Raw genomic sequence first — 24,049 nt, 5'->3', positions numbered from 1 at the left:
TAAAAGCCTCGTTTTCAAATTATACTGCAGTTTTTTGTTGGTACTTTGTGTACAGGAAAGAAACTGGCTTCAGATGCCCATAAACATGCTGCATCTAAACATCAACAGAATGATGTAAAAACCACCACATAGCAATGCTCTTCCAAGTAATCAGACAGAGCAAGCAGTCTTACCACAGAAGCATGGTGTTTAACCCCAGTCTGTCATGATCAGTACAAAACACTGCTATTACTCCACTCAGCTGAACCCGTTTGGTATCAATGCTTGAGAACACACAAAACATCAGCATGCGAAGTCTGAATGTGCACGTACACATGGCCACCAGCTAGTGTATGCCAAACATCTCAGGCATGTTACCTCTCTCCCATCGCTTCTTTCCTCTCTGTTGCCCAACTGGAAGATGAAGCTTCCTTCTCCATGTTCTTAGAGGCTCTCCAGCACTCAGAGATGCCATAAAATTTAGCTCTACAGCTTCCAACTTTCCTGGACTGCAGCCTTCAAGCAAGAGTGAATTAACAGTGAAATAAGCTTTTAGCAAATACATTAGAGGTTATCAACATATATTTGCAAAATGCAGCTTACCCTATCAGGATCAGGCACCACTTTGTAACACGATGGTCTTGAATCAAATCACAACTTCACTAGTGCCAAAACCTTAATACTGTACATGAAGGAGCCTTACCAGATCACACATGTACAGGTTTCCTATGTAAAGGTCTGCAAAGGTAAAGCAGAGTCATTATCTTCAGCCTTAAAAAAAGGTTGACAAATGCCACTGGTGAAATACAGGAGTTTAGAAGTTGCTTCCAGAATTACTGTATCTTAGCAGGAACTGCTGAAGCTGCCCAGCAATGTGAAGAGACCTTTCTTCTAGTGGCACACACAAGTAAATTGTTAGTTAAGTAGGTTTACACCTTGTAGCCATTCATATTTTTCTGCTTAAGAAAGCTCTGTTCACTGTTTGCCTGAAGCATGTGGGAACAAAACAAGGATATGGAAAATCATCTACAATCTCTCTGGTTGCAGAATTTCATGAAACAAGATCTTCACCATCTGGACCGGTACCAGCATCCCATTCATTTTGTGCAGCACATTGCAGTAGCGTTTTAGTTAAGATGCTTCACCAAGTTCTCCTGTTATTAGGAAACGACAGCTCTTCTTCCCAACACTGTTATGTTCTTTTTAAATTCTCGTGGTACCAACTGATTTATACGCATTCCATTAACACCAGTGCTGACAGGCTGCCTGGGCCATTTCATACAATGGAATTGTCACGGCAGAAGCCCCATAGCAGAGACCTCAGAAGGGTGGTGGATAAAAGCTTGCAGACCATTTTTTTCCATGTTTTAAACCACCTTCACAATTCAAAGCTACAATCAATTTCATTTCTTTCTGAATCAAGGAAACACTAACATAACCAGGTACACACAGGAAAATTATGCTAGCCAAATCATACCTTCACACAAACAGCAGTTACACAACATGATACTGGTAAAGTTACTGGATCAGTCCATTTTGAAATTGCTGAAAAACACAATAACTGGATTACTGAAGATTAGAGGTGATATTTTTATTTGCAGAATGAGAATTGGGGAGGGAGAGGAAGGGAAGGAGTTAAAAATAGTAAAATATGGTCATCCTGAAGAAGCCATCCCTCCTAGTAAGCTACCAAACATAAGTTTTCTCTTTAAACTGAATCACCAATATATTTACAGCAGAGTCTAAGAATGTCAGTCAGTTCTCATGGAAATGTGGACTGTAACCAGATAAATAGAAACAATGCTTGAAATAAAAGTGAATTTGAACCAACATGCAGTTTGCTTCCATCACTTGTATTTTATCAGGCATCCATATGCTGTGCAATACATTTCATTCAACACATCATTTGAAACCCACAGGTAACCAAGGAAGAAGTAAGTTGTTACAATTAGCATCTTTATGTAAAATTTCACACTTCACAGAACAATGCAATTGACACAGGGTTTACATAGAACATTAGGCAATATTTTGCACTGTGATGACTTGGAAATATTATTCACTGCACAATACTGACAGAATATTTACAGAAAACAACAGAGCAATCATTAGTCTCTTATAAATAAGGTGACCAAATATCCTGGGCCTCCTATTTCAACACGCGATTCCCGTCGTGATGAGGGCAGGCCAGTACTTTGCTCTTACAAGCCTTCTCTCTCTCTACCAGTCTTCCAAAAAGAAAAGAAAGAACCCACACACAACCAAAAGTAGTCAAACAACAGCAAAATCCCCTTCATGTTATCAAGTTTAAAATCTCAAGCTTAGCTCATTCTTTTAGAATTGTGGTTCCTATCAAACTTGTTTCTATTGCTTTATTTTAGTGAGTTTCCACTTTCCCTGATGCAGTTCTGATCTCAGCTTTACTGAGAGCACAAAGGACTCAGGAGAGCTCAACTGCAAAAAAGGCATTGTTCTAGCAGCAAGGAAAACAAAAGAACACAGCTTGCAGGCAAAAGGAAAAGGAAGCTGAAGTCCCCACTTGTGTTTAGAAGGATTATGAGACGGTGGACATTTTGGTCGCCTTAATTACAAGTCTCATTTGTAACTTGCATGCAGGTACTTTTGTAATCTGTAAAAGTGTTGAATATCACAACCACACACAGCTCTATTCAAACACCGAACTGGTAACCAGTTTTATAAACAGCAATCATAGGGATGAAGTAGCTTTCTGTCCCAGAAGTCGCAATACAAGATATTCCTATAAGTCCTTTTTTTTTTTTTTTTTTTATTTTTATTCCTCCAGATGTGCACATTGATCTATTGATCTGTTTGAGTCCCATCTCTTTGTAGCCAGCAGTAATCCTACAGGTATGACCAGCTCAAGCAGTGACCCTTTACAAGTTGCATATGCGGTTGCCATTAAAGTTGACATTCACCAAAGGTTACCATACATGGTTCTGGGTACCACAATTATCGGCAAATCACTTTAATGGTGACCACTATATTACAAGTTACTCCAACTACACACACATCAGAAAGGATTATTACAGAGACAATACTTTACACTCTTATACCTGCAGCTTTCAATTGGGTTTATTTTGTTGCTGTTTTCTACATGGAGGTGGTCTCCCGTGACGCATAATGTGCTTTTCCAAACTATCTAGGATGGCAATAGCAATCCTCTGGACATGTGGATCAGTCTGGACGTTTTCCTTGATGTTGTATAAGTGCTGTAAGCCACCTTCTTCAATTAACATGCTGCAGTACCTGGTAGCTGTAATAAGATAAAAAAAAGGTAATCCAAAAAAATGTATCTAGGGTAGAAGTAGCAGATATTGTAAACACTGATTCAAATCCACTTTCATCTCTTATGAGACAGGCAGCATTTCAGACACTTCCTGAAGTCTTGTAAAGTGAATAAGAAACAGGCCCTTTGAAAACATTTTGCCAAATGCTACTTACATTGACTAGTATAGAAAATAGTTTAACTAGGATAAGTTGCTATGAAAGCCTTTTCAAGATAAAATTACACTTTTATTTCCTTTTTTGTTACTGCTTTTAAAAAGTCTACATCAATTGCAGTGTTATCACATGCAGAGATCAGCTATAAAAAGAGCCACAGCTGTAACATAACACACAAGCTTCAGAAGCTGTCACAAAAAGGTCACAGTGACTGTAATGCAGTCCACAGGGCATGAGAGCAGATGTGCTTACCTTCACTGTTCATCTAAGTGATGCAACACCTGACCTGTTTAAATGCTGATACTAAACTTTTCACTGGGGATCACATTTGCTGCAGCACTACTAATATTTTATGTAAGTTAGCTCATTGAGGTGTGAAACAGCGAAAGGAGAAAAAAAACTAATGCCATTAATTCCAGACTACTTTTCATTCCCACATAAAAGAGGAGAGCAAAATAAAATGCATCTCCATTCCAGGACAAAATGTCATCGTGGTGCCAAGCTTAAGAATTTTCCTAATATAAATCTTCATATTTCAGAATGAAATATTTTTTCCCTCAGTTTAGATTATTACATTTGTTAACAAGCATTTGGTTTCTCTGCAACTTTCTCCAGAATCTTCTGGCACCAATTGCCATCAGAACTAAACTTCAGGATATACATATATAAATATATCAGGGCTATATTTTTTTGATCTCAAATCAGGCATATGTCATCCAGTTATTCACAGCCTTTGCATTCTACAGTGCAGTTACTCACTGTCAGTACAGACCTCTGTGGCATGTTGAAAGCTCAGAGGTTAGGGCAGCACAAAATAAACACTAAAAATAAATAGAACAAATAAGACTGTACCAAGCTAACAGAGCTGAGGCACAAAGGGGGGAAGAAAGCTTGCTTTAATTTCATTAAGACAGGATTAAGGTGTCATAATGAAAAATTGTTATTCAAAGTCTGATGACTAAAACAGCTTTGTCAGAACAGTCCTACTTCAACATAGGAAAAGTCCTTATGGGCCTCAGGACAGAATACCCTAAGAACAATGTCTCATTACAGTTTTGAGCTCTATGAAGAGCAGAAAAAAACCATGTTTTATGTGCAGTTATATATCATGCCATGTTATTATTGCTTGGTCCTGAATAGATGCATTTTCACTGCAGAAACAGTGATTTATGGGACAGGGATAAACAAGCATAGAGATACTGCTGTCAGGAAGATTAAAACACTGGCACAGAAAATATTTTTAATACTGCATAGGAAAGCTGCTTTATACATGGTAGAAGTTAATGAAAATATACATACTCGTGTAATCTACATTTATATATTTTTTAAAGTCATTAAAAAGTCAGGAAGGTTTGTCCAGCCTTACACCCTTTAGGTATGCTCAGGGGACTTATTTCCTTCCCCAATGCTTGTGCATTTCATTATGTACTACTACCAAAGCATTTTAAAAAGAAGATGCTGGTGTTCTCATTTTGCAGATGGAAAAAGCAGATTAAGAAACAGTCCTTCATGTAACAGCAAGTTATTGCAAAAAGGCGATTAGGGACTAGGATTACCTAAAACTTCTGTTCTCATGGTAAGAGATAGCTACCTGCTGTAATCCTTGTTCTCTAATTTTGAAGTAGTTTGTTGCCCATTACTAATAATGACATTTCTGAATAAAAATACCTGTGCAAGCTGCAAATTTAGTTAATCTTAACATGTCTACATTCTGGAATTAATACTGTACATTTGACAGTAAAATTCTGTTAAATAGAATTGATTTATAGAGCTTTTATAATTTTATTTTCCTGCCCCATTTAGTAAAAGCCTCAGTGTAGTTTCTCCAAAGTATCAGGAATTAAGATCATAGGAATTCCTATTATTTCCACTTCATGCTAGCGATTAATATACTAGGAAATAACAATTTTAAGGGTAATTTTATCTTAATACGTACGATTTTTGCTGCAGACGTGCTGCATGGCCCACACCGCCCATAACTGGACACCAGGTGTCATGAAACAGCCAAGTAATGGAAAAAATGGATTAAAAGACCTATTAAAAAAAAAAAAAAAAGAGAAAGAGATTGCAGCATCTCAATCAACATCTCACTTTGCTACCAGATACTACTTCTTCATAGATCTCACGTTGTCTACTCATTCATTGACAAATATAACTGGGACAGACATTCGATAAACTGAAGTTTTAGATGCAAAAGGTGACTACTTTTTGATGTTTAACACAATAACCAGCAAAAATATAGATAGCAGAAATGATGATTAAACAGCGGAAATAATGATTAAATGGACAGTAATTATCTAATTGCAATTTTTGGCCTCAAGTCCCTTTATCTAGGGCAGACAGTGCTAACCCAGTGCATGCCAATACAATCTTACCGGTTAATCTTTGCATTTAAGTCTTTTAGACATGGATGCAAACATCTTTAATAGAAATTCAGACAGAACAATATTACATTGATCTTTCACAAGAGTCCCTATCCTTCTTTGGTCACAAAGGGAAAACCAGCATGCTGTGTAATGTTTGCATGTTTGAGCTGATAGGCATTTTTCTGCTGGACAAAACCACATCTGGCTAGCAGCTCACTCTGCTTCAGGAACAAGTTTTAAATTTCGTTCAGTTCTACTGTATTTACCAAAGTCTAAATCAAGACAATTGTTACCTGTAAGCCACCATCTCACACTCTGGGGTCGGCCAGTTCAAAATGGCAGAATGCTGCACAGTACAGAACAAAGAACTGTCAATGTTAAATACAAACATACAAAAATAGAAGAGCATGATAAACTGCACTGTGATTTTAGTACCAGTTGTTCAAGGAGAGAGGTCCTCTGGCTGCGACTTAATGTCCAGGCTTGCTCTCCTCGAGATATTAAATGAGCAATAATCCCTGCTGCAAAATAGCTGACTTCCACCTCCACGCTGTGCAATAATTTACTGATGTGGTCTATAAAGTCCTTCCACATTAATTCAGAATGGAGTTCTTTAACTTCTGCTATATTGTTCTGGAGGGGAGGGAAACAGAGAGGGGAAGGAAAAAAAAAGAAAGTATTATCAGGGAGATGAACATATGAATTTGAACTACATAGTGTAAGTAAACACATAAACACCAGGATGATATCTTCATATGTTCAGGGCACAGTCAGATACCAAGATGTTACTTCTGTTTTTAAAACTTTTCCAGTTTAATGCACAAATTTGCCTTAAAATACAGATGTTTTCTCATAAGTAATTTTGGGCTAATAACATTCAGATTACACTAATTTAAAAGCTATTTTTAACATTTCTCAAACACAGCCAATTTCAGTAAACTTCACCAGGTGCACAATGCTGAATTCCATTCATTTCCAATTAATTTTTGCATTTAGACATATCTGAAGCCTTGCTCACTGCCCTTTCATAAAAGCTTTTTTGATTACTGTAACCATCAATTTCAATACAATCAGTGTTTTTGAAGAACTGACAGAAGTCTGAAACAATGTCAATTGTGAGTAATGAACAATATCAAGATTAAATGAATGTAAAAACATTAGGCAAATTTTCAGGTTAACATGGGGGGAAAAAAGGATCAAATTTTAACAATACAGATTTCAGACTTTTTGTTTATCTTACCAGAAGTCCAAGAACTTTCTGTTGAATGGATGATTCTGATGGAAAAGACTGTGGAAAAAAGAAAGAAACTGTATGTAACTGTTTATGCTTATTACTGAAACAATTTTAATTATAAACCTTGGCTGACAATCCACAGGGAACTGTACTACTCACCTCTAAGACTCTCATGAATAGTTCTAGTCCTTGATTTTCAATGAAGTGCCGACACGTTGTTGGAGATTCATCCGTGAGGTTCCAAAGTGCACTCAGTGTGAACTTGAGGGTAGTATCTACAAGATTCTGATTTGTTTTCTGCTTAACTATTTGTAAAAGTTGCTGGAAAAACAAACAAAAGGAAATCCTAGTTATGACTGTATATCAAAAAACATATTGGCTCCTCTGCTTGTTTCTGTGCAGACTTGGGTAATGCAAACTGCGTTTATAAGCAGAAAAAAGACCCAAACTATAGAAAATAGAATTGCTATTAAACCTTTTTTCCCCCTTTTGAATATGATTGCCTGGTTGAGTAATTCCTGTTTTCACCATAATTGCATGTGTAGTACGATTACTGATGGACATTGACAGCACTAACAACTTACTTCAAATATTCTTTTCAAGGATCTTTAGGCTTATAGAATTAATTTGAAGCCAAGAATTTATTGCTATCTTACTTCATATCAACTGTATCAAGTTTTCCCAGTTTGGCTTTTCATCTATGCTATTACGTCTCATAACCATTGCGCATGATACCATCTCCAGCAAATTCTCTAGCCTTTTCTGTTCCAAAGAACTTGCAGATGAATACAGGTTAATGTGTTCTTAGAATTCTATCTACTTATTTTTGTTTTATATCTTTAGGAATACTGTCAGCATGCATAGCTCAAGAGGATGGTATTTTTACTGTCAAGAAAGTATTTGACTTACCCTAACAATGAAGAGCTCTGCACCAAGTTGGGCTGTTTGCTCTGTTGAAAGCTATAAATGAATAAAACCATCATCAACACTTTTTTTAAAATATACTTTAGAAATACTATCTGATCATTTCAAATTTTAAATTTTGTACCTTTGCAGCAAGAATGGAAATTATGGCTACAGCCATCCTTTGCATGTTTTGATCTTCATGATTACACAGCCACTGCATAACAAGTTTGGCGGCTTCAAATCTGAAAGTTAAACATAAGTTTTGTTTTCCCAAGTCTTGTAAGTCTTACCAAAAGAAAGATGTACACAGAAGACACTTCAGATATAAATGCATGCAAGACCAAAGAAACCAGACGTGTGCCTTGTATCAAAAAGGTTGAAATACATCAGGAAATTACATGTATTGCATGAACCTCAGTCAGCTTCAAGCTGTTTGCTTAGGATATCTTACTTCTAATTATACATTGAAGTGCACGGGAATTGCTTCCAAAGAAGGAAGAAAAATTTGACACAATATTCTGAAACAGCAGACCAACATACTTCAAAAGCTTTTAGCAAAGCATCCAAGTAGAAAAGTCTCTGCAAAAAGCAATTCCATAGTCCCCCAGAGAAATTCTGACTTCTCTTACATGATTAGTGGTAGACCTATCCAGGTGAAGCAAAAAATACCTGCATACCAGAACTTTTTATTACTGACCTACAATCAAAACTATTATGGATTACTAGCCCAAAATACCACAGGCCACATGAATTAACATGTTAGAAAGATTTAAACTGAGCAAACTGAGACCAGAAACAAACCCTGTGATCATCAAGCCTCTAGAGCAGCCATAATTTTCCAAAGACCAAAAAATCATAAACATACCTTAGTATTAAAAAAATATATATATATATTCTGCAATGCTACAGCTCATTTTAACTGACATAAAACTTGCCTGTTAAATGGAACATCCTGAAGTATTCTGTCACTGCACAGTGAAAGAAGGCAATTCTTTTGCAGCTATAAGAAATGAAAAAGAATGATTTCAGAGAGACATGTTTGAGAATACCTTCTTGCTATGAATCATTAAGCATATTTCCATAAGCAAAATGAGTCAGTTTGAGAAAGGAAAAAAGGAACTTTAGGGTTAAATTATTCCTTCACGATGGGGCAAACACCCTCCTCACTGAGAAGATACCAAAGAACTCTGTTTGGGCTTTGATTCTAATCTTTAACCAAATAATAAGGAAGAAGTTTGATTTAAAGCTTTACAGCCATCTTCTTACTGTTGATTAATATCTCATGTACAGGCTTGCTAAAGATGTCTCCTTCAAGTTAGGTCAATAACAAATCAAAAGGCAGGCAAATATACCAACACAGACAGCAGACTGATAACTTTGCACCTAAATAAATCTCTTTCCTCTTAAATATAAGTTTATGCACAAGCAAAATGAATTAAGCAGTTCTGAAAACGCTGTATTTTTCTTCAGACCTATATCTCAAATAGAGAAGAAGGAGGGCCAGCTAAATATTCAAACCCCATTAAAGTTGAATGTGAAAGTAGGAAAAAATAAATAAATAAAACACTACAAAAACAACAACAACAACAACAAAAACCATTATACTTTTAGACACTGATCAGAACATTTGGTAGGACATATATATAACTGTAGCTATAACTGTAGATATATAGGGAAACCTCATGCAAGATACCAAATGAAGGCTCATTTACCTCCTATTATTTAACCTTAAAAATTAATGTTTTCAATACTTTGTTTTTGGGCAAGTGTCACTATGTCATTCAACACTGCCCAAACAGATGAGCCTTTTCCTAAAGCTAGCAATATAGCATGCTATGTTATTGTTAACAGTAGCTTGATCAACGATAAAACTCTCAGACAACTCCAGCCACACTGTACATCACTCAGAACCTTGCTTATTAACTAGAGACAAAGGATTCCATCAAAAACCTTTAAATAATTGTAAGGAAATAATTTGTATCCACATGCCCAAAGAGATGTTTGTTTTTAAGATAGGACAATATAATCACTGTGCATTTCTGCTTAATCTTGCCTGATAATGGTTTCATTAGGGTAAGAATCGTAGTTTTGTCAGATACCCAACACCACCTCTTGGTTTCCATTTTGCCACATGCACTGAAAAATTCACTCTTCTCAGCAAGATCACCTCTAATGGCAACCACCTCACCCAACAGTATTTTCTACTTCATTTGCAAGTTTAATTTCATTAAAGTCTTTTTAAGAAGCCACATTATGGTAACATTGATTCTGCTAAATCCAGTCCCATAGGGCAGGAAGCACAAAAGGAAATAATATTTACTTAAATCCTGCACAAATGTAGCTGTATGAGTACTTGCTTACAGCTGCTCTTGAGGTCATGAGATGTGGAGAAATCTCTCTTAAGATCCACAACACAGAGAAAGCTACAGAAAATAAGGAAAATTCATCTTTTACCTGTTGATGATTTGGGAAATGTTCCATGGCCTTCAGGAGCAAGTGAGTGACATCAGCCAGAAGTCGCACAGGCATGCCTGCTGCTAAGTCTTGCTTGGTTAGGTTAAAGACACATGCACTTGCTGCTAACTGCACAGGTAAATTCAGGGGGTGATTTCTCATTCCAATAACCACAAGCTGAAATGCAAGAGTTTTACTCACATTACTTACATACACGTTTGTGCACATACCTCAAGAGCAATCCACTGTTGCTTCAGGCCACGACAATGACTAACTTCTGCCTCCTCTTTACCTAAGTCAAAAACCTCATCTGGTATGATTTTAATTTTCAGAAAGAACATTTCCTTCTGCTCAGTGACTGAAAGCTGACAACTTCTATTTCTCCAAGTCCTTTTGCACTGTCTGCAGCAGCCCCTCAGAGGAGATCATAGAGTTGCAGAATCATCTAAGTTGGAAAAGACCTTCAAGATCACCATCAATCTGACCTACCAAGTCCAATCACTAAACCATGTCCCCTAGTGCCACGTCCACATGTCTCTTAAATACATCCAGGGATGGGGGTATTACCACCACTTCCCTTGGCAGCCCGTTCCAATGTTTAACCACCCTCTCTGTGAAGAAAGTCTTCCTCATGCCCAGCCTAAACCTCCCCTGATGCAACTTGAGAGCGTTTCCTCATGCCCTATCACTTGTCACCTGAAAAAAAAGGGACTGACACCCTCCTCACCGCATCTTCCCTTCAGGTAATTGTAGAAAAACAATTTAGATGCTAATAAATTTAGACACTAAATTAGTGCAGATCAATCTTAGATAACATAAAATGCTACTAGGGCATCATCTCCATCATTAAATCATTATTAATTTTCATCCATCATTAAAATTTTAGTGTTAAAAATCACAATGAAAGTGTAAAAGTTTAAAACGATTTTTTAACAAGGTTTTGGGAATGGCCTCCTTACAATCAGTTTAAGGAAGGATGCAAGACCTTCTCATCAAGACTACATTATTTTACCTTTAAAATTTCAGGCTTTGTTTTTTCCATCACATGTGTCAAGCTGAATAAATGAAAGAGTGCTTCTCTCACAAAGAAGGCCCGTTCACTGTAACGCTTCAGTGCTTCAGAAATCTGAGTCTCATTTGCTTCTCCTGACACCTATGAACAGAGGAATAATCTTTAGTTCAAGATACCATCATTTACTTTAAGAACTTTGTTCACAAAATTGCAAAGCCGCAGTTTCAAAAGTGCTGATATTTCAGCCAAAGCCTTCAGTAAGCAAATGATTACATTATCTGCCCAAATTAATCCAGAACTACGTGATCTTCAAACATTCTTTGTAAAGAATCCCCTTTATAAGACAGAATTAGGTTTCAGACACCATTATAAGCACATCCATATAAAACCACTAAGTAAAACTTGGACTTTGTGACTAACAAAAATTGCTTATGAAACAGCAAATGCCTAAAAGCAGTACATGAAACTGAGTGCTTTGTCAAACACATTGACAAATATATTTTGGCTGATATTTTTTGCTCAGGGTTCTAGCTCTGCCAATAAATATTTCCACTTATTTTCTACACCAGGATTGCTACAAGATAGATCTGTAGCAATACCTTTCCAGCACTGTATTAAAGAACTAACTCATATGCACTGCAAAAGAAAACATTCTTATAAAGTTTTAACATGGATTTAAAGTCTGCTAACACTAAAGTAATTTATGTTATAATAGTGCATTAGAAGCTGCTGACTGTTGACTAATACAAGATTAAGTTTAGAGTACTAAATCAGCAACTAGCTGCAAATTTTTCCCAACCTACTGCATCTTCCATTTTACTGTATTCAACCTACTTTGTATCTGCATGTTGTGTAACTAACTGTAGGCTTGTTCCTCAGTCCTACTACTTTTAGAATCACTGCTGCAAACACTGTTTTTTGGTTTTCATTTTTGGGAAAGCACACAGAACTTGCTCTACCTAATTTGTCACGTATGGGAAAGCAAACGTTCACAGATGAAAGTGTCACTTTTCATGCATCTTGTATCGTATGGAACCAAATTTTTGATAACTTGCTAGACCAGGAAGATATTACAGCCTTGAGAGAAGTGATACCATCTCGGACTTTGGTTTATGCTCCCTACCAACTAGAGCAGGGCAGTCATATTTACTGACACGTTTTGCAGCCAGTTATACACTGCATGAAGAATTCCACTCAGCTTCACGGTTTCAACTACAACGTCTGTCTAGTGTTTAATCTTTCAAGAACTTCCTATAACTAAATGTTATAGGACTGCTGTAAAGATAACAATATTTTACTTCGACTGACTCCGCAAGGGCCATGTCCTGATTATTCTTTAGTAGTATCAAGATTAGACAGCTGAATAGTTCCGTACAGTCACTAACGAATTCCAGGTCACAAAGTAAAAAAGAAGAAAAAGACTGTACCTTTTCATAGCACAGTCACCTGAAGCACGCATTCTATACAGTTACTATCTATTTCTAAGGATTATATTGAACTATTTACTACCAACTGTGAGGTTTCATTTCCTGATGCTATACACTGATCATGTTGGAACTTGCTTTCTCCAACAAATCTTTCAACATTCATACATGCTGCTGTCAGCTGTGACAACCAGGTACTCAGGAGAAGTGGCCATTAACAATTGTCAGAAGCTCCAAGTAAAAATTATCATTAAAAAATTGTCATTGCTGTATTATTTCATTTGCATATGACAAGGGCATTCTATTTTGTTTTAATCGAATTGCAAAAATCAACTTGCATAGGAGACATATGGCCACATTATGCAAACTCTTCCTCATTCCCTCTGCAGTTTCCTTTCATGACCTTCAAAAGACCTCTAAAGACCTTCAAAAGACCTTTCAAGGTAGGCAGAAATACTGTAATCAGGAAATAGAAGAGATGATGGAACACAACAGCAGCTCAGTTATTAAGTTTTATTGTATCTGCTGTGTTAATCATGAACTGCTCAAAGTTTATGCAAATTGTAACTCTCCCTCTTACATATTGCTGCCTTATACTAGACACCGGGCTGGAAACCCGAGAACATTACTTCAGTAAATGACTTCAGACTAGACCTAGTTCAGCTCTTAGGTCTGGTAGTTTAAATCACCAAAACAGCACAGAAAATAGATGCCTTTTTTTTTTTCCCTCAATAAATTATTTAAGTCTAGCAGTTTCTGTTCCAGAATTAAGTAGGAATTTGACATGAAGTCACTAATTACAATTCACGGTTAAAATACTAACTTACAGCCTCCTTCTGAAACACCTACATGTATTTATTACAAATGATTAGGTCTATTTTCCCTGAACATTCTAATTTTTCAGCAAAATTAATTCTCCCACTTAACCTTTAGATTTCCTTCTCCTGTTAGGAATTCTGAGTAGCCGGCATCAGTAGCTAGCAGTCCTACAAACTGCATTGTTGGCCGTTGCTGGATAAATGCTTCTACTGCCTTATCTGTAACATGCTTCCTTCCAGAAATGTCCAGAGACACGAGGTTAGGCAAGATATCTTTCTGTTCCAGTAAGCGAAGTGCTATGTCTGATGTGAACTGTTTGTCATCTGAAATATCAAGGTGATTCAGATATTTTAGTTCTCTTATAACATCCAGAATCTGCGTTGTGGTCATTTTCAAGCATTTCAGGTGGTGCATGGTCAAAGATTTCAGTCGGTCTTTGCAGGTGAGGAGTGCTGTTATGTCAGTAACAGAGGTGTTGGATATATCCAGACTTTCTAACCTAGGGAGTGATGCAACATCTGCCAAGTCCTCATTGTAGAACAGAACATTGGTAATACTTAATGCACGAAGCCCAGACAGCTGACTGAAGCACCTCTCGTATGGGTCTTCCAAAGAAAGAGTTAGTGAGTTCAGCACAAGGCATTGAAGATTCTGTTGGATCCATTTATTGCTGCCAAGTCCGCTTATAATGTCCGTGATTGTTATGTCTGCGTTTACCCCAGTAGCATCAAGTTCTACTAGCTTGTGATGGCAGAACGCTTTCCGGAAAGCCACGGCAGAGATTTTGGCTTTGCGTATACAAGCTCGTTTCAAACGCATCTGGTTGCCTCGGAAGATGCCCACAGTTCCATCATTCAGAAGCCCTGTTGGAAAACAGCATTAGTGTTTGCTTCTAGTGCTGTACACCACTATTAAGAACCCAAAGGGAAACAAATAAGAAGTGTTAACAGAGATAAATTGCAAAATAGGATATATCTCAGATCATTATGGTGCTCATTTTTTTTTTTGAGCTTTCATTTCATGATTATACTTTTGGATAATCTCAGGTTAAAGAATAGGACAGCTAAATTCAGACGGACTGACGGTCAGAAGACAGAACATACAAAATAAAATAATCTTGAAAACATTCAGGCTACAACTTCCATTTTGCTGGATTTTCTCACTGTAACTGGTTAGAAACGTGCTAAAAACTGAATTTCAAATCTTCTTGAAGTTTTTCTTCCCTGGTCACAGTTCTGTTAACCTCAACATAGTGCCAGCAATTAATGATCCACTTCCATCTTGCTTTAACTCAATTGAATACTGTAGCATTCAACTGAATTCATAAGTAGGATCAATACACTATACTAAGCTAATTAAGTTATTTTATGTCCTTCATGAAGAAGGTAGGAGTGTTGCTCAGAAACAAGCTAAATGTGAGAAAGAAACCTAGAAAGTGTTTCAAAGAGGAGAAACAGGAGGACAAGAGTAGGAAGGAGAGAAAGACAGCAATGAAAAAAGGAAATACAATAGCCTTGTTTGAGATAATCATCTTCTGCTCTGTAGCAAGATGACTGCGTAAGTAGTCTTTTCCTGCTGCATACTGACAAAACACTAACTGAAAAATTTAGTTCCATGCACAGGATTATCTGAAATACATCCAAAACACCAAAATATCTTATTTGTGTCTTACCAACAGAGCGACTACTAATTTATAAAAAGCCCTATGAGAAGGGTATGGGTACACAAGCATACACACAGAAGAATTAGGAAGTACATGTCCTTCTAATTTCTCTCCAGAGAGTTAAAAATGCCAATGTCCCTGGCTTGCATCTTCAAGCACAATGAAGATAGTAAAGAAATTGAAAACACAATATATTTGAATAAAAGCATAACTGCCACTGCAGTTTGTCTAGATTTAAGTCAGAAGCTAGTAATTGTCTCTGTGATGAAGTTAAATTAATATTAAGATTTGCAGACTAGGTAGCGTGCATCTTTTGCAAAGAAAGCAAACATATAATATGAGACAATTTGTACTCAGGAAAAAAATAAAGTGCAATAAATAAATATAATTTGGTTCAAGTATAACTAAATTACTTAGTAATTTTTGCTAATCTTTGTAATTAAGGATCAAGTCAGGCTCTCCTGCTGACCTACCTTTACCACACCCCATTTATTATTATTTAGGACAGTCTCTTCTGCTACACACAGCTGGCAACAACTGGAGAAAACTACAACACCAGTATCTGCACAAAGGCAGCCAGCCACATCTGCTCCTACGGAAGAGGGCTCTTGGTGTGCTTAAAGCAATTTTTCCAGTGTCACGTCTCATCTCTAAAGTCTGCAGAAATGGGTCTCCTGCCTCTCCTCTAGGGTATTCTATATGTTCACTGTCTTCATGCCAAGAAGCTTTTGTTAACAGCTTTTATTGCTTAACATTTTCCTTTGTCGTGTTTAAAAGCAAGCAAACAAGATGGCAGGTCTCTCTTCAAAAGCATGACAGAATATACTAGGCCTGTACTAACACCTAAGAACACCACAAAGTGCTTTTCATACCTTCTTACGCTAGTCCTGAAACTGACTGCCTTTTAGCAAATAATTCCACTGCAACAAAAGTGCTAAAAGTATCTGTTCAACAATGTTAACTTAAAAGAACATTCAATTAAAATCATAAATACAAGACAAAGGACTTTTGATTCAGAACCGTCTATACGGCTATGCAACATCCAGCTGAACCTGTGGCAAAACCAAAATACCAGAAGTTCTCTATTCAGAGATTAAGAAACACATTTTAAATAGTTCCAACATCAGACTCTACTAGAAAACACACCCTAGCTACAGTGCCACATTCCAGTAAAATATTTTCCACCGATGACCCACAAATAATTGTTTTACCATGAAATGCCATTGTCTGCAGCAATCGATCAGCCACTTCTTGAGGAAACATTCCTGGCTCCTGCAGGCACAGCGTTCCATCTTGCCTTTCTGTACAGAACTTCTCTAGGTTGGCAGTAAGGAAATTCAAACAGATGTCAAGCAAAGAGTAGGGAGAAGCTTCCTCCTGTTGTACGCAAAACACAATGAAACAAAGGCGATTTAGTCAAATCGTTTTTGCTGTCTATGTCTCCACCGTTCCTCTACAACGTTATTTTTAGGCAAATCATTATTTTTTGTTAGTCTGACTCACATTTGAACAGGCAAATATTATACACAAGATGTTCCCCTTGGAGCCGCAGCAAACTCGTGAGTTGGGTCACACAATAACAGGCTTACCAAATTCGGGGGGAGCCTCCTCCCACGGTCACCCTGAGAGCCACAGCCAGTGTACTTAATCCCTGCTTGTGTTCACAGGGCAATAAAAGTATTTTCCCAATTTCTGAAGACAGAATTTGAATTTCTGACATTTGCTGGTAATTAATTGATCAAGACAGACTGAAAGAACTACTGCTTTAATCAAATGTTACTTCTTGATATAATTGCTTTTAATCTTCCATTTAAACCTACCCACCTCAGAAGTCTACCACATCATTACATTAGAAATGTAGATAAATCTCATGCATGGTTAGGAGCAATTTCTGATACTGAAAAGTGCAGCTAAAGCTTCGAATCAAAAAAAAAAGAGAACTCAAAAAGATCCAAATTTTGTGCTGCAATGAAGTAACAATTATTGCGGTATTCTTTCTGATAAAAGATAGCATAAAAAGGGGGAAAATGGTAAGGACCTAGAAATTACCTATAGAGAACATTGGGTACAATGGGGACAAGGCAGAATATAAACTTCACATTTTCTTTCAGAGATAGATTGCATATTGATATATGAAAATCTCAACTTTTTTTGTTGTTATTGGTTGGTTTTGGTTGTTTTTTATTGTTATTTATTCAGCGCCTAATAATAGCTTACTGTTTTCAGTCTCCCAGATTAATCAACATAAAGAATGAGTCGCAGCCCTGTGAATCATCCACAGTGCTACACAAAAGAAGGCTGAGTGACTGGTACATACTCCCCCAGATAATTTTGAAAATAACAGCATCAACTCTTGCCACATCTCATCTGTAGGAAGAATTGTAGCTTGCCTTTTATACTGAATATTCTGGATAATTTCACCTTTCTCTGCTAGTTCATTTAACTTCTCTTCTGTTGCTTCATTTGCCTAATATTCTCATAGCAAAAGTAGAGGAATAGATAAAAGGTTATGTAGAAGAAATATAAAGAAAATGACAGAAATGCATCTTCTAAAATAAGGTGCACCTATTTAGGGTGCAGATGGAATGGAGCTTATCTTTAATGAATCATGAACTGCCAACAGAGAGAGACTGCAGTTTAATAGCTCCTGAAGACTTAAGTGCAGGTTTGGGAACTAAAAACTCCAAATTATTCAAATACAAGCACTTGCTGCAGCTTTTGACATGCAACTTCCACCCCTTTGACTTGATTTCACTAAGTGCTTAACTTCTGCTCAACTTGATTATTGAATATTATTGTTGAAGAAACAGGAGTTATTTTGTGATGTGACTTGCTCTCATTACCAGAAAACAGCAATTTTGGCTGCCTCATTACCAGAAAACAGCAATTTTGGCTGCCTCCCACCACAAACTGATATGAAGAGGAGGAACAGAATTTGGAGTTGTTAACATCTTTTGTTTCTTTACAATGTGCAATAATGCCTGAAATGCTTCTAGAGAGGAAAAAAAATGGTTATTTTAAAATAATACATTTTTTTAAAGGAATAAAGAAAATATTTTTTCTAAGCTGAAATTACTACACATGGCCAGAACTTATAAGACAGCTGCTGATTCAATCAAAAAATCAGAATCCTTATTCAAAAGCAAATGAGAATTATTCTCACTTAAGCAAAGACAGCCTTGTCTCTCATTAGCTCTTATGCTTCTAATTTGATGCTTAAACATGACAAAAACCAGAATACAGGCTCTGTTCTTTCCTTCTGGCACTGTTGCATAATTTCTGCCAGAAAAGCTAAAACACTTCCATATATCAGTGAGCAAACTCCGATGAGAATTTTTAGCCATGCAGATAGGCTGCTAGCATATGACTCAGAAAGCTATTTTTTCAGCCTGTACCTCTAGCTAGCCAATCTAACCTGGAGATATTGTTTTTTTTAATTTTTTTTTATTTTTGTAACAAAATAATCACTTTAAAAGTCCATGAAGGACTTCCCTCTAGCTATAAAGGGCCAAAATCCACAAGCAGGGATCAGTCACACTTAGAACAGCAGAGCACCACTTCTATCAACCTCCCGCCAGCTGCAGGAGATGTTTATAACACTTCTTCAATTTGTTGCACAAAGACTGACCAAACACATCTAGCAAAGGCTCCAGAGGTAACCTGGACAGTCAGGAGAAACATTTTTACCTACACCTAATTAAGTCCTTTGACATGCACCATAAAAGTGATTTCCTAGGCTGTCTGCTACTGAACTAGAATAGCTTGAATGCAACCTGCAAACCTTCCCATGAGCAAGTGGCACTCCTTTTTTTAACTTCTTACTTTTAGAGAATATTGCCCAGTTAAAGAGCTCATAATAAACGCCTGCGGTTGTATTTGAACACCTACAGGGGTAGGATTTCAGTGTTTCCATTCTTTAGTTATGCTTTTGAATGTCAGCTTGAAAACAAACCTGGCAGTTGTTTTTCAGTTCATTTCACTTTCTGGTTATTTCGATTTCAAATACTTCAGTTGAATGCTGTAAATGTGTGTCAACCACAGCTCAGGATTGCTGTACTTGGTAAAGATCATTCAGAACCATTTCAGTAGAACTTCTACTACGTAGATTTGACGGTTTCATGGCTATCTTCACCATCTGATGTTCCCATATACATAACAGTTTCTTTCATTCCATCAAACTACTTCAGTGACCAGACAAGTCTCCAAAAGACAGGATGATGTGTTACATGACACAAGGCTGGGTGCCTTCATTCCTTTTATTAATATATGTTTTAGCTAATGCGACACATCTAAAGTCAACTAGCTTATGGAATAGTATCTGTAATGGAATAATTTGGGATGAGATTTTTAATGCTCATTTCTTTATAATTTCTTTTAAAATACAAAAAAAAAAAAAGTTAACTTTGTAAGTGCTTAATCAAACCAAGGCAAACAACCAAACAAACAAAGAGGTGAAGGAAGGAGAGTAAAGCACATGGCCATTGGCATCTAGCAGTAATCCAATACACTAGCAGACTGAAATGCAATCCCACCCTTAATATGGCATTACCTAGTTCAGCTTATAGTGTACGTCACTAATGCAGGAGGAAAGGTTCTCACAAATAACACAGTCCTCCATATTTTCTTTTAAAAACTCATTGTGTTGACACTAACTATTGCCAGACTATATCTACCTCTGTATTTCAAAACGTAGTTAAGAAAGAAAATAAGACCTTAAAGGGACATATTAAAGTACCTAGGACAAATTACAGAATCTTAAACCCAACTTTATGCCTAGATTAGTTAACTGAGTGTGAGTATACAAACAAAATCCTGTTCCTTCAGAAGAGCATCACCATGCAATCACCTGCTTATACAAAGATAACAAAAAAGAGACAGATTTAACTGATGTTTTCCATCAGTAATTGCAATCTAACTTTGCAGGAAAACTAAATCCCACTGCTGTGTGGGCCTTTTTCACTATAGGCATTGTGATGATCCTACCAACTCCAGCCTGAAAGATCCAGTTCTTTCTAGCTTTGTGTCTCAGTCATTAAAAATCAAATCTTCTCCCCAGCCCCCCAGGTAGCTTTTGATCAGTTTTCCCTCAATAAACCCATATAAAGCCTTGGAAGACAGACAACAATTTCAGCTCCAGGAGAACTATTTCTAAGTCTCCAATTTTTGCACCCAATTACTGACTCAGTATGACAAGACTCAAGTGCAAGAGGTCACTGTATGCTCTGCCAGGCCCATCTGCTTTTCTTCCCTGAAAGCTCGAGGAAGGAGCTGGGCATACAGGATAAGGGACTTTTCAAATAGCAGCAATTACTTCTCTCGAGATGTTAGCAGGACAATAAATGGTAGCAGAGCCTTGGTTTTTAGCCCTAAAGATTTACTTTCTTAAAAGGAACATGCTTAAAACGACCAAGAAATACTAGCAGCTCAATAGCATTCCTCAGAACTCTCCTGAGCACTAATAAGGGCAGTGAAAAATAAACAGATGGTTCAGTGATTTATGCTTCAAAAAATGCTCTAGGATTATCCTACTTAAATTAACAGAATGAAACAAAATTAGGCAATTTATTAGCCAGACTCACCGAATGATTATGCACAAAACTCAAATTTATTATTTTCATTAATTACTCTGGCACAAGTGGGATCATACTGATTAAAGTTGCTAGTGATACAAAGTTGGCAGAGGCCACAAGGCATCTAAAATTAAATAGTGCCACATTAAAGCTACATAACAAGAACATGTACTCGAAAACTAACATAAAGAACTTCCGATATGAGTTCATCAATTAGAAATGACTGGAGAGAACCTGAAGGGTTCGCTTAACCGCAAGGAAACCCGAGGCAGCCAAAGAAGGTATCAGGAGAAGCATCAAGCGAAAATACGGAACTGTTATGCCATTTTCAAGGCACTAGCAGATCTCGTGGGGCTATTTATGTTAAGAGGTATCTACACCACCTCAGTTTGAACCTAACAGCTACCAGAATACGCTGGCGGGGAAAAAAGCATATTGGGAGGAGGAGGCAAAACCTGCCTATTAGCCTCGCAGATCAAAAGGTGCGAGAAGATATGAACGTTGCCTGTGAGTGTGGCATGGGAAGGAACAAAGGTATGCAGGTGATGCACAATGCCGGCACGACGACAAAGGTGCGTGGAGTCGCCATGAATCAGAGTTTTGCCACAGGTTTAAATGTGGGCACCCAGCTCCCAAAGAACGAGGCTCGCAATCCTCTGAACGCAACAACAGACACAGGGGGTGCCTACTTTAAAAATACACATCAAAAGCTTGCTTAGGGGCTTAAGTTATGTTTTTATTAACTGGTCTACGAGAGCAGACAGCCCAGGAGGTTCCCGGTGGTGGCTCAGAAGCAAATATGCACACTCATCTCCTGAGCAGAGAGCAGCACCACGCACGGCCTGTCTGTAACACAGGGGCTGCCTTCTCCCTCAGCCACCTGCAGCAGAGCCGGACCGGGCCAAGCCGGGCCGAGCCGGGCCGGGCCGGGCCGAGCCGTGCCCGACCCCTGGAGCCGGCCGCGGGTCCCCCTGTCACGGCCGCTGCCGGCGGCGCCCCTCAGCGGCGGGGCGGGACAGGGGCTGCAGCCGCTCGCGCCCGGGGCTTCGCCCCCGCTCCGGCCAACGGCCGCGGCCGCCTGAGGGAGCCGGGCGGCCATCCCGGCCCCTCGCCGGCCATCCCGGCACCTCAGCGCCCCGCCGCCGGCAGCCAGCACCCCGGGGCAGCCCGCCTGCCCCACAGAGAGACGGCGGCCCCGCTGCCCTCCCCTCAGCGCCCCTCACTCACCATCGCGGCGCTGGGTGCCGGAGGCGAGCGCCCAGCCAGCCGGGTCCCGCAGCTTGCGGCTGCTTCTTTTTTTTTTTTTTTTTTTTTTTCCTTCCCTTTCCACCCCCCTCCCGGTACTTGCTCCCCCCCCCGACCTGGAAGTGAATGCAGCTCCGGGCCCGCCTCCCTTAAAGCAGCCGCGGCGGGCAGAGGACACCCAGCCCGGCTCTGCGAACGGCAGGGCCAGCGGCCGGGGCTGGTACTCGCCAAAAAGCGCTGGCCCGGCCTGCCTGACCCTCCCCTGGGCTCGTTTTCGGAGGACAAAGCAAGGCTGGAGCTCAGCCTCACCTCCATGCTTTTGCACAGAGATCAGCCTCTTGCAATTAAATGTTTCCTGCCCCAAATCGTGTCTTTGGGTACTGTGGCTGAGCTGCTCCAGCACAGAAGGGTTTGCTTCCTGCTTCGGAGTTGGAGAGGAGCTTTGCCATCAGCTTTTATACAAAATAATTTTGGCTTTCAGATACAGTAACAGCGATGAAGGCCTCTTTTCCAACAAACTACTGTATTTACACTCAGTGAACACAGTTATTTTTTGTTTCAGAATACACAGTGATACAATTGCTCTGTCCAGTTAAAATGAAATTTACAAAGAGTTTACTGTTAAATCTTTTAAGGAATTACTGATTTTTAGTACATTATCTTTGTATGCAAACCAGAAAAACACCACACACATCAACGTTAAGGAGAAATTACTAAAATAATTTACATTTGTCATTAAAAAATGACAAAATATTTTGCAAACATCAAGCAACTTTACCCGCTAAAGGACTACGCAGCAAAGGTCAGTTACAGGCACAATTCTTTAGACTGGGATTTTGACAAATTCACTCAATCACTTCAACCTGTGTATCACTGTATATCTTTACCTTCTTTTTGTCATTCCATCTGAATTTATTATAGGAACTGTAGAAAGGACAAAAGGAAAAGGGAAAACAAAAGGAAAGACAAAATCCCAGCGAGATCAGACTCTTCAGGGATTTAAACCAGTTGAACTCAAGAGTTTCTACTGAGCCCGTGCAAAATGAATTTTTTCAAAGCCTGATTTTCAGAGAAAGCAGCTAATCTTCCAAGAGAATCTCCAGAACATAAGAGGACCTCTCAGGTAGCAGTCAGCATGGACTAAAAATGTGTATTTTCTCACTTGCATTCTCAGAGACGCGTCAATGCTTTTTCTTGATGCACTTTGGAGACGAGATTTAAGCTTCGTGTGGACCATGTGTAATAACCCCAATGCAAACACTGAAAAGCCTGACAAGTTTTAAGGAAATACTACAGCAATAATGTGAATAGAAGTTACAAGGGGAATTTTGACAGCACGCCCAGCAGGTGGTGCCAGCAGTCCGACCCACAATGGTTCCAGCAATTAGCTCTAGCAGTTAATAGACAATCTGGTTTCCTCACATGGGAGACTATACACAAGATTTAACTGAGTTTTATTTATCCTAAAAGCTTGACAAGCCTGCGTGATGCTATCAAAATCATTTGCGACAAAGCAACTGTTCTTTGAAAATGATTTTAACTAAGCAACTTGTCATATAATTTCTAACGTGCTGCTATACTCTCGGAAGATTGTTTGTGCTGGAAACCGCTGGAATTGGATACTGTGCCGTATTTCGTACAAGTACCCTAATATCACACTGTCTAGCACTGTAAATTCATCCATAGCTAGAGAACTAGGTCATGTCTCGTTATCTGCTTACCAGTCTTAGTGCCTTCAACAACCCCAGCACTTGCTGCTCACACATACTGGGATGCAGGATTCCCATCCCTTCAGAAGGCATCCGCAAGGTCAGTTTTTGTACCACAAAAAGGAACAGTTGCTGGTAAAGCAGCACCACGTCTGCCCTAAAACTGAGTTGAAAAATTATTCAGCCGTAAATCCAAGACCAAAACATGC

At 38.5% G+C, this 24,049-nt stretch overlaps 1 protein-coding gene across 1 annotated transcript; it reads right to left on the bottom strand.

The window, feature by feature from the left end:
- Positions 1 to 1,478: 1,478 nt before the first annotated feature.
- On the bottom strand, positions 1,479 to 22,219 carry LOC309881082 (protein zyg-11 homolog B). Its single transcript, XM_082766670.1, has 14 exons — positions 22,114 to 22,219; positions 16,528 to 16,693; positions 13,762 to 14,516; positions 11,411 to 11,551; positions 10,399 to 10,575; positions 8,880 to 8,944; positions 8,087 to 8,186; positions 7,948 to 7,998; positions 7,198 to 7,359; positions 7,045 to 7,092; positions 6,240 to 6,437; positions 6,098 to 6,150; positions 5,375 to 5,472; positions 1,479 to 3,250 (listed from the first exon to the last, which is right to left on the bottom strand). Exons 1-14 carry the CDS (start codon positions 22,114 to 22,116, stop codon positions 3,060 to 3,062), a joined length of 2,208 nt encoding a protein of 735 aa, XP_082622796.1. The 5' UTR covers positions 22,117 to 22,219; the 3' UTR covers positions 1,479 to 3,059.
- Positions 22,220 to 24,049: the final 1,830 nt, after the last annotated feature.

The sequence above is a fragment of the Aythya marila genome (genome assembly GCF_965140915.1).
Source record: "Aythya marila genome assembly, chromosome: 8".
Lineage (NCBI taxonomy): Eukaryota > Metazoa > Chordata > Aves > Anseriformes > Anatidae > Aythya > Aythya marila.
Note: the sequence above shows the minus strand (reverse complement) of the source record. Positions and strands in the feature narration are given on the sequence as shown.

What these genes read in the sequence shown, in the direction of transcription:
- LOC309881082 (XM_082766670.1), bottom strand. An exon ending in CCTCTCTCCTTGAACAACTG is followed by an intron (nt 6,151 to 6,239) that starts GTACTAAAATCA and finishes TGTACTGTGCAG; the next exon opens with CATTCTGCCATTTTGAACTG. An exon ending in GCACGTCTGCAGCAAAAATC is followed by an intron (nt 3,251 to 5,374) that starts GTACGTATTAAG and finishes ATCTTATTACAG; the next exon opens with CTACCAGGTACTGCAGCATG.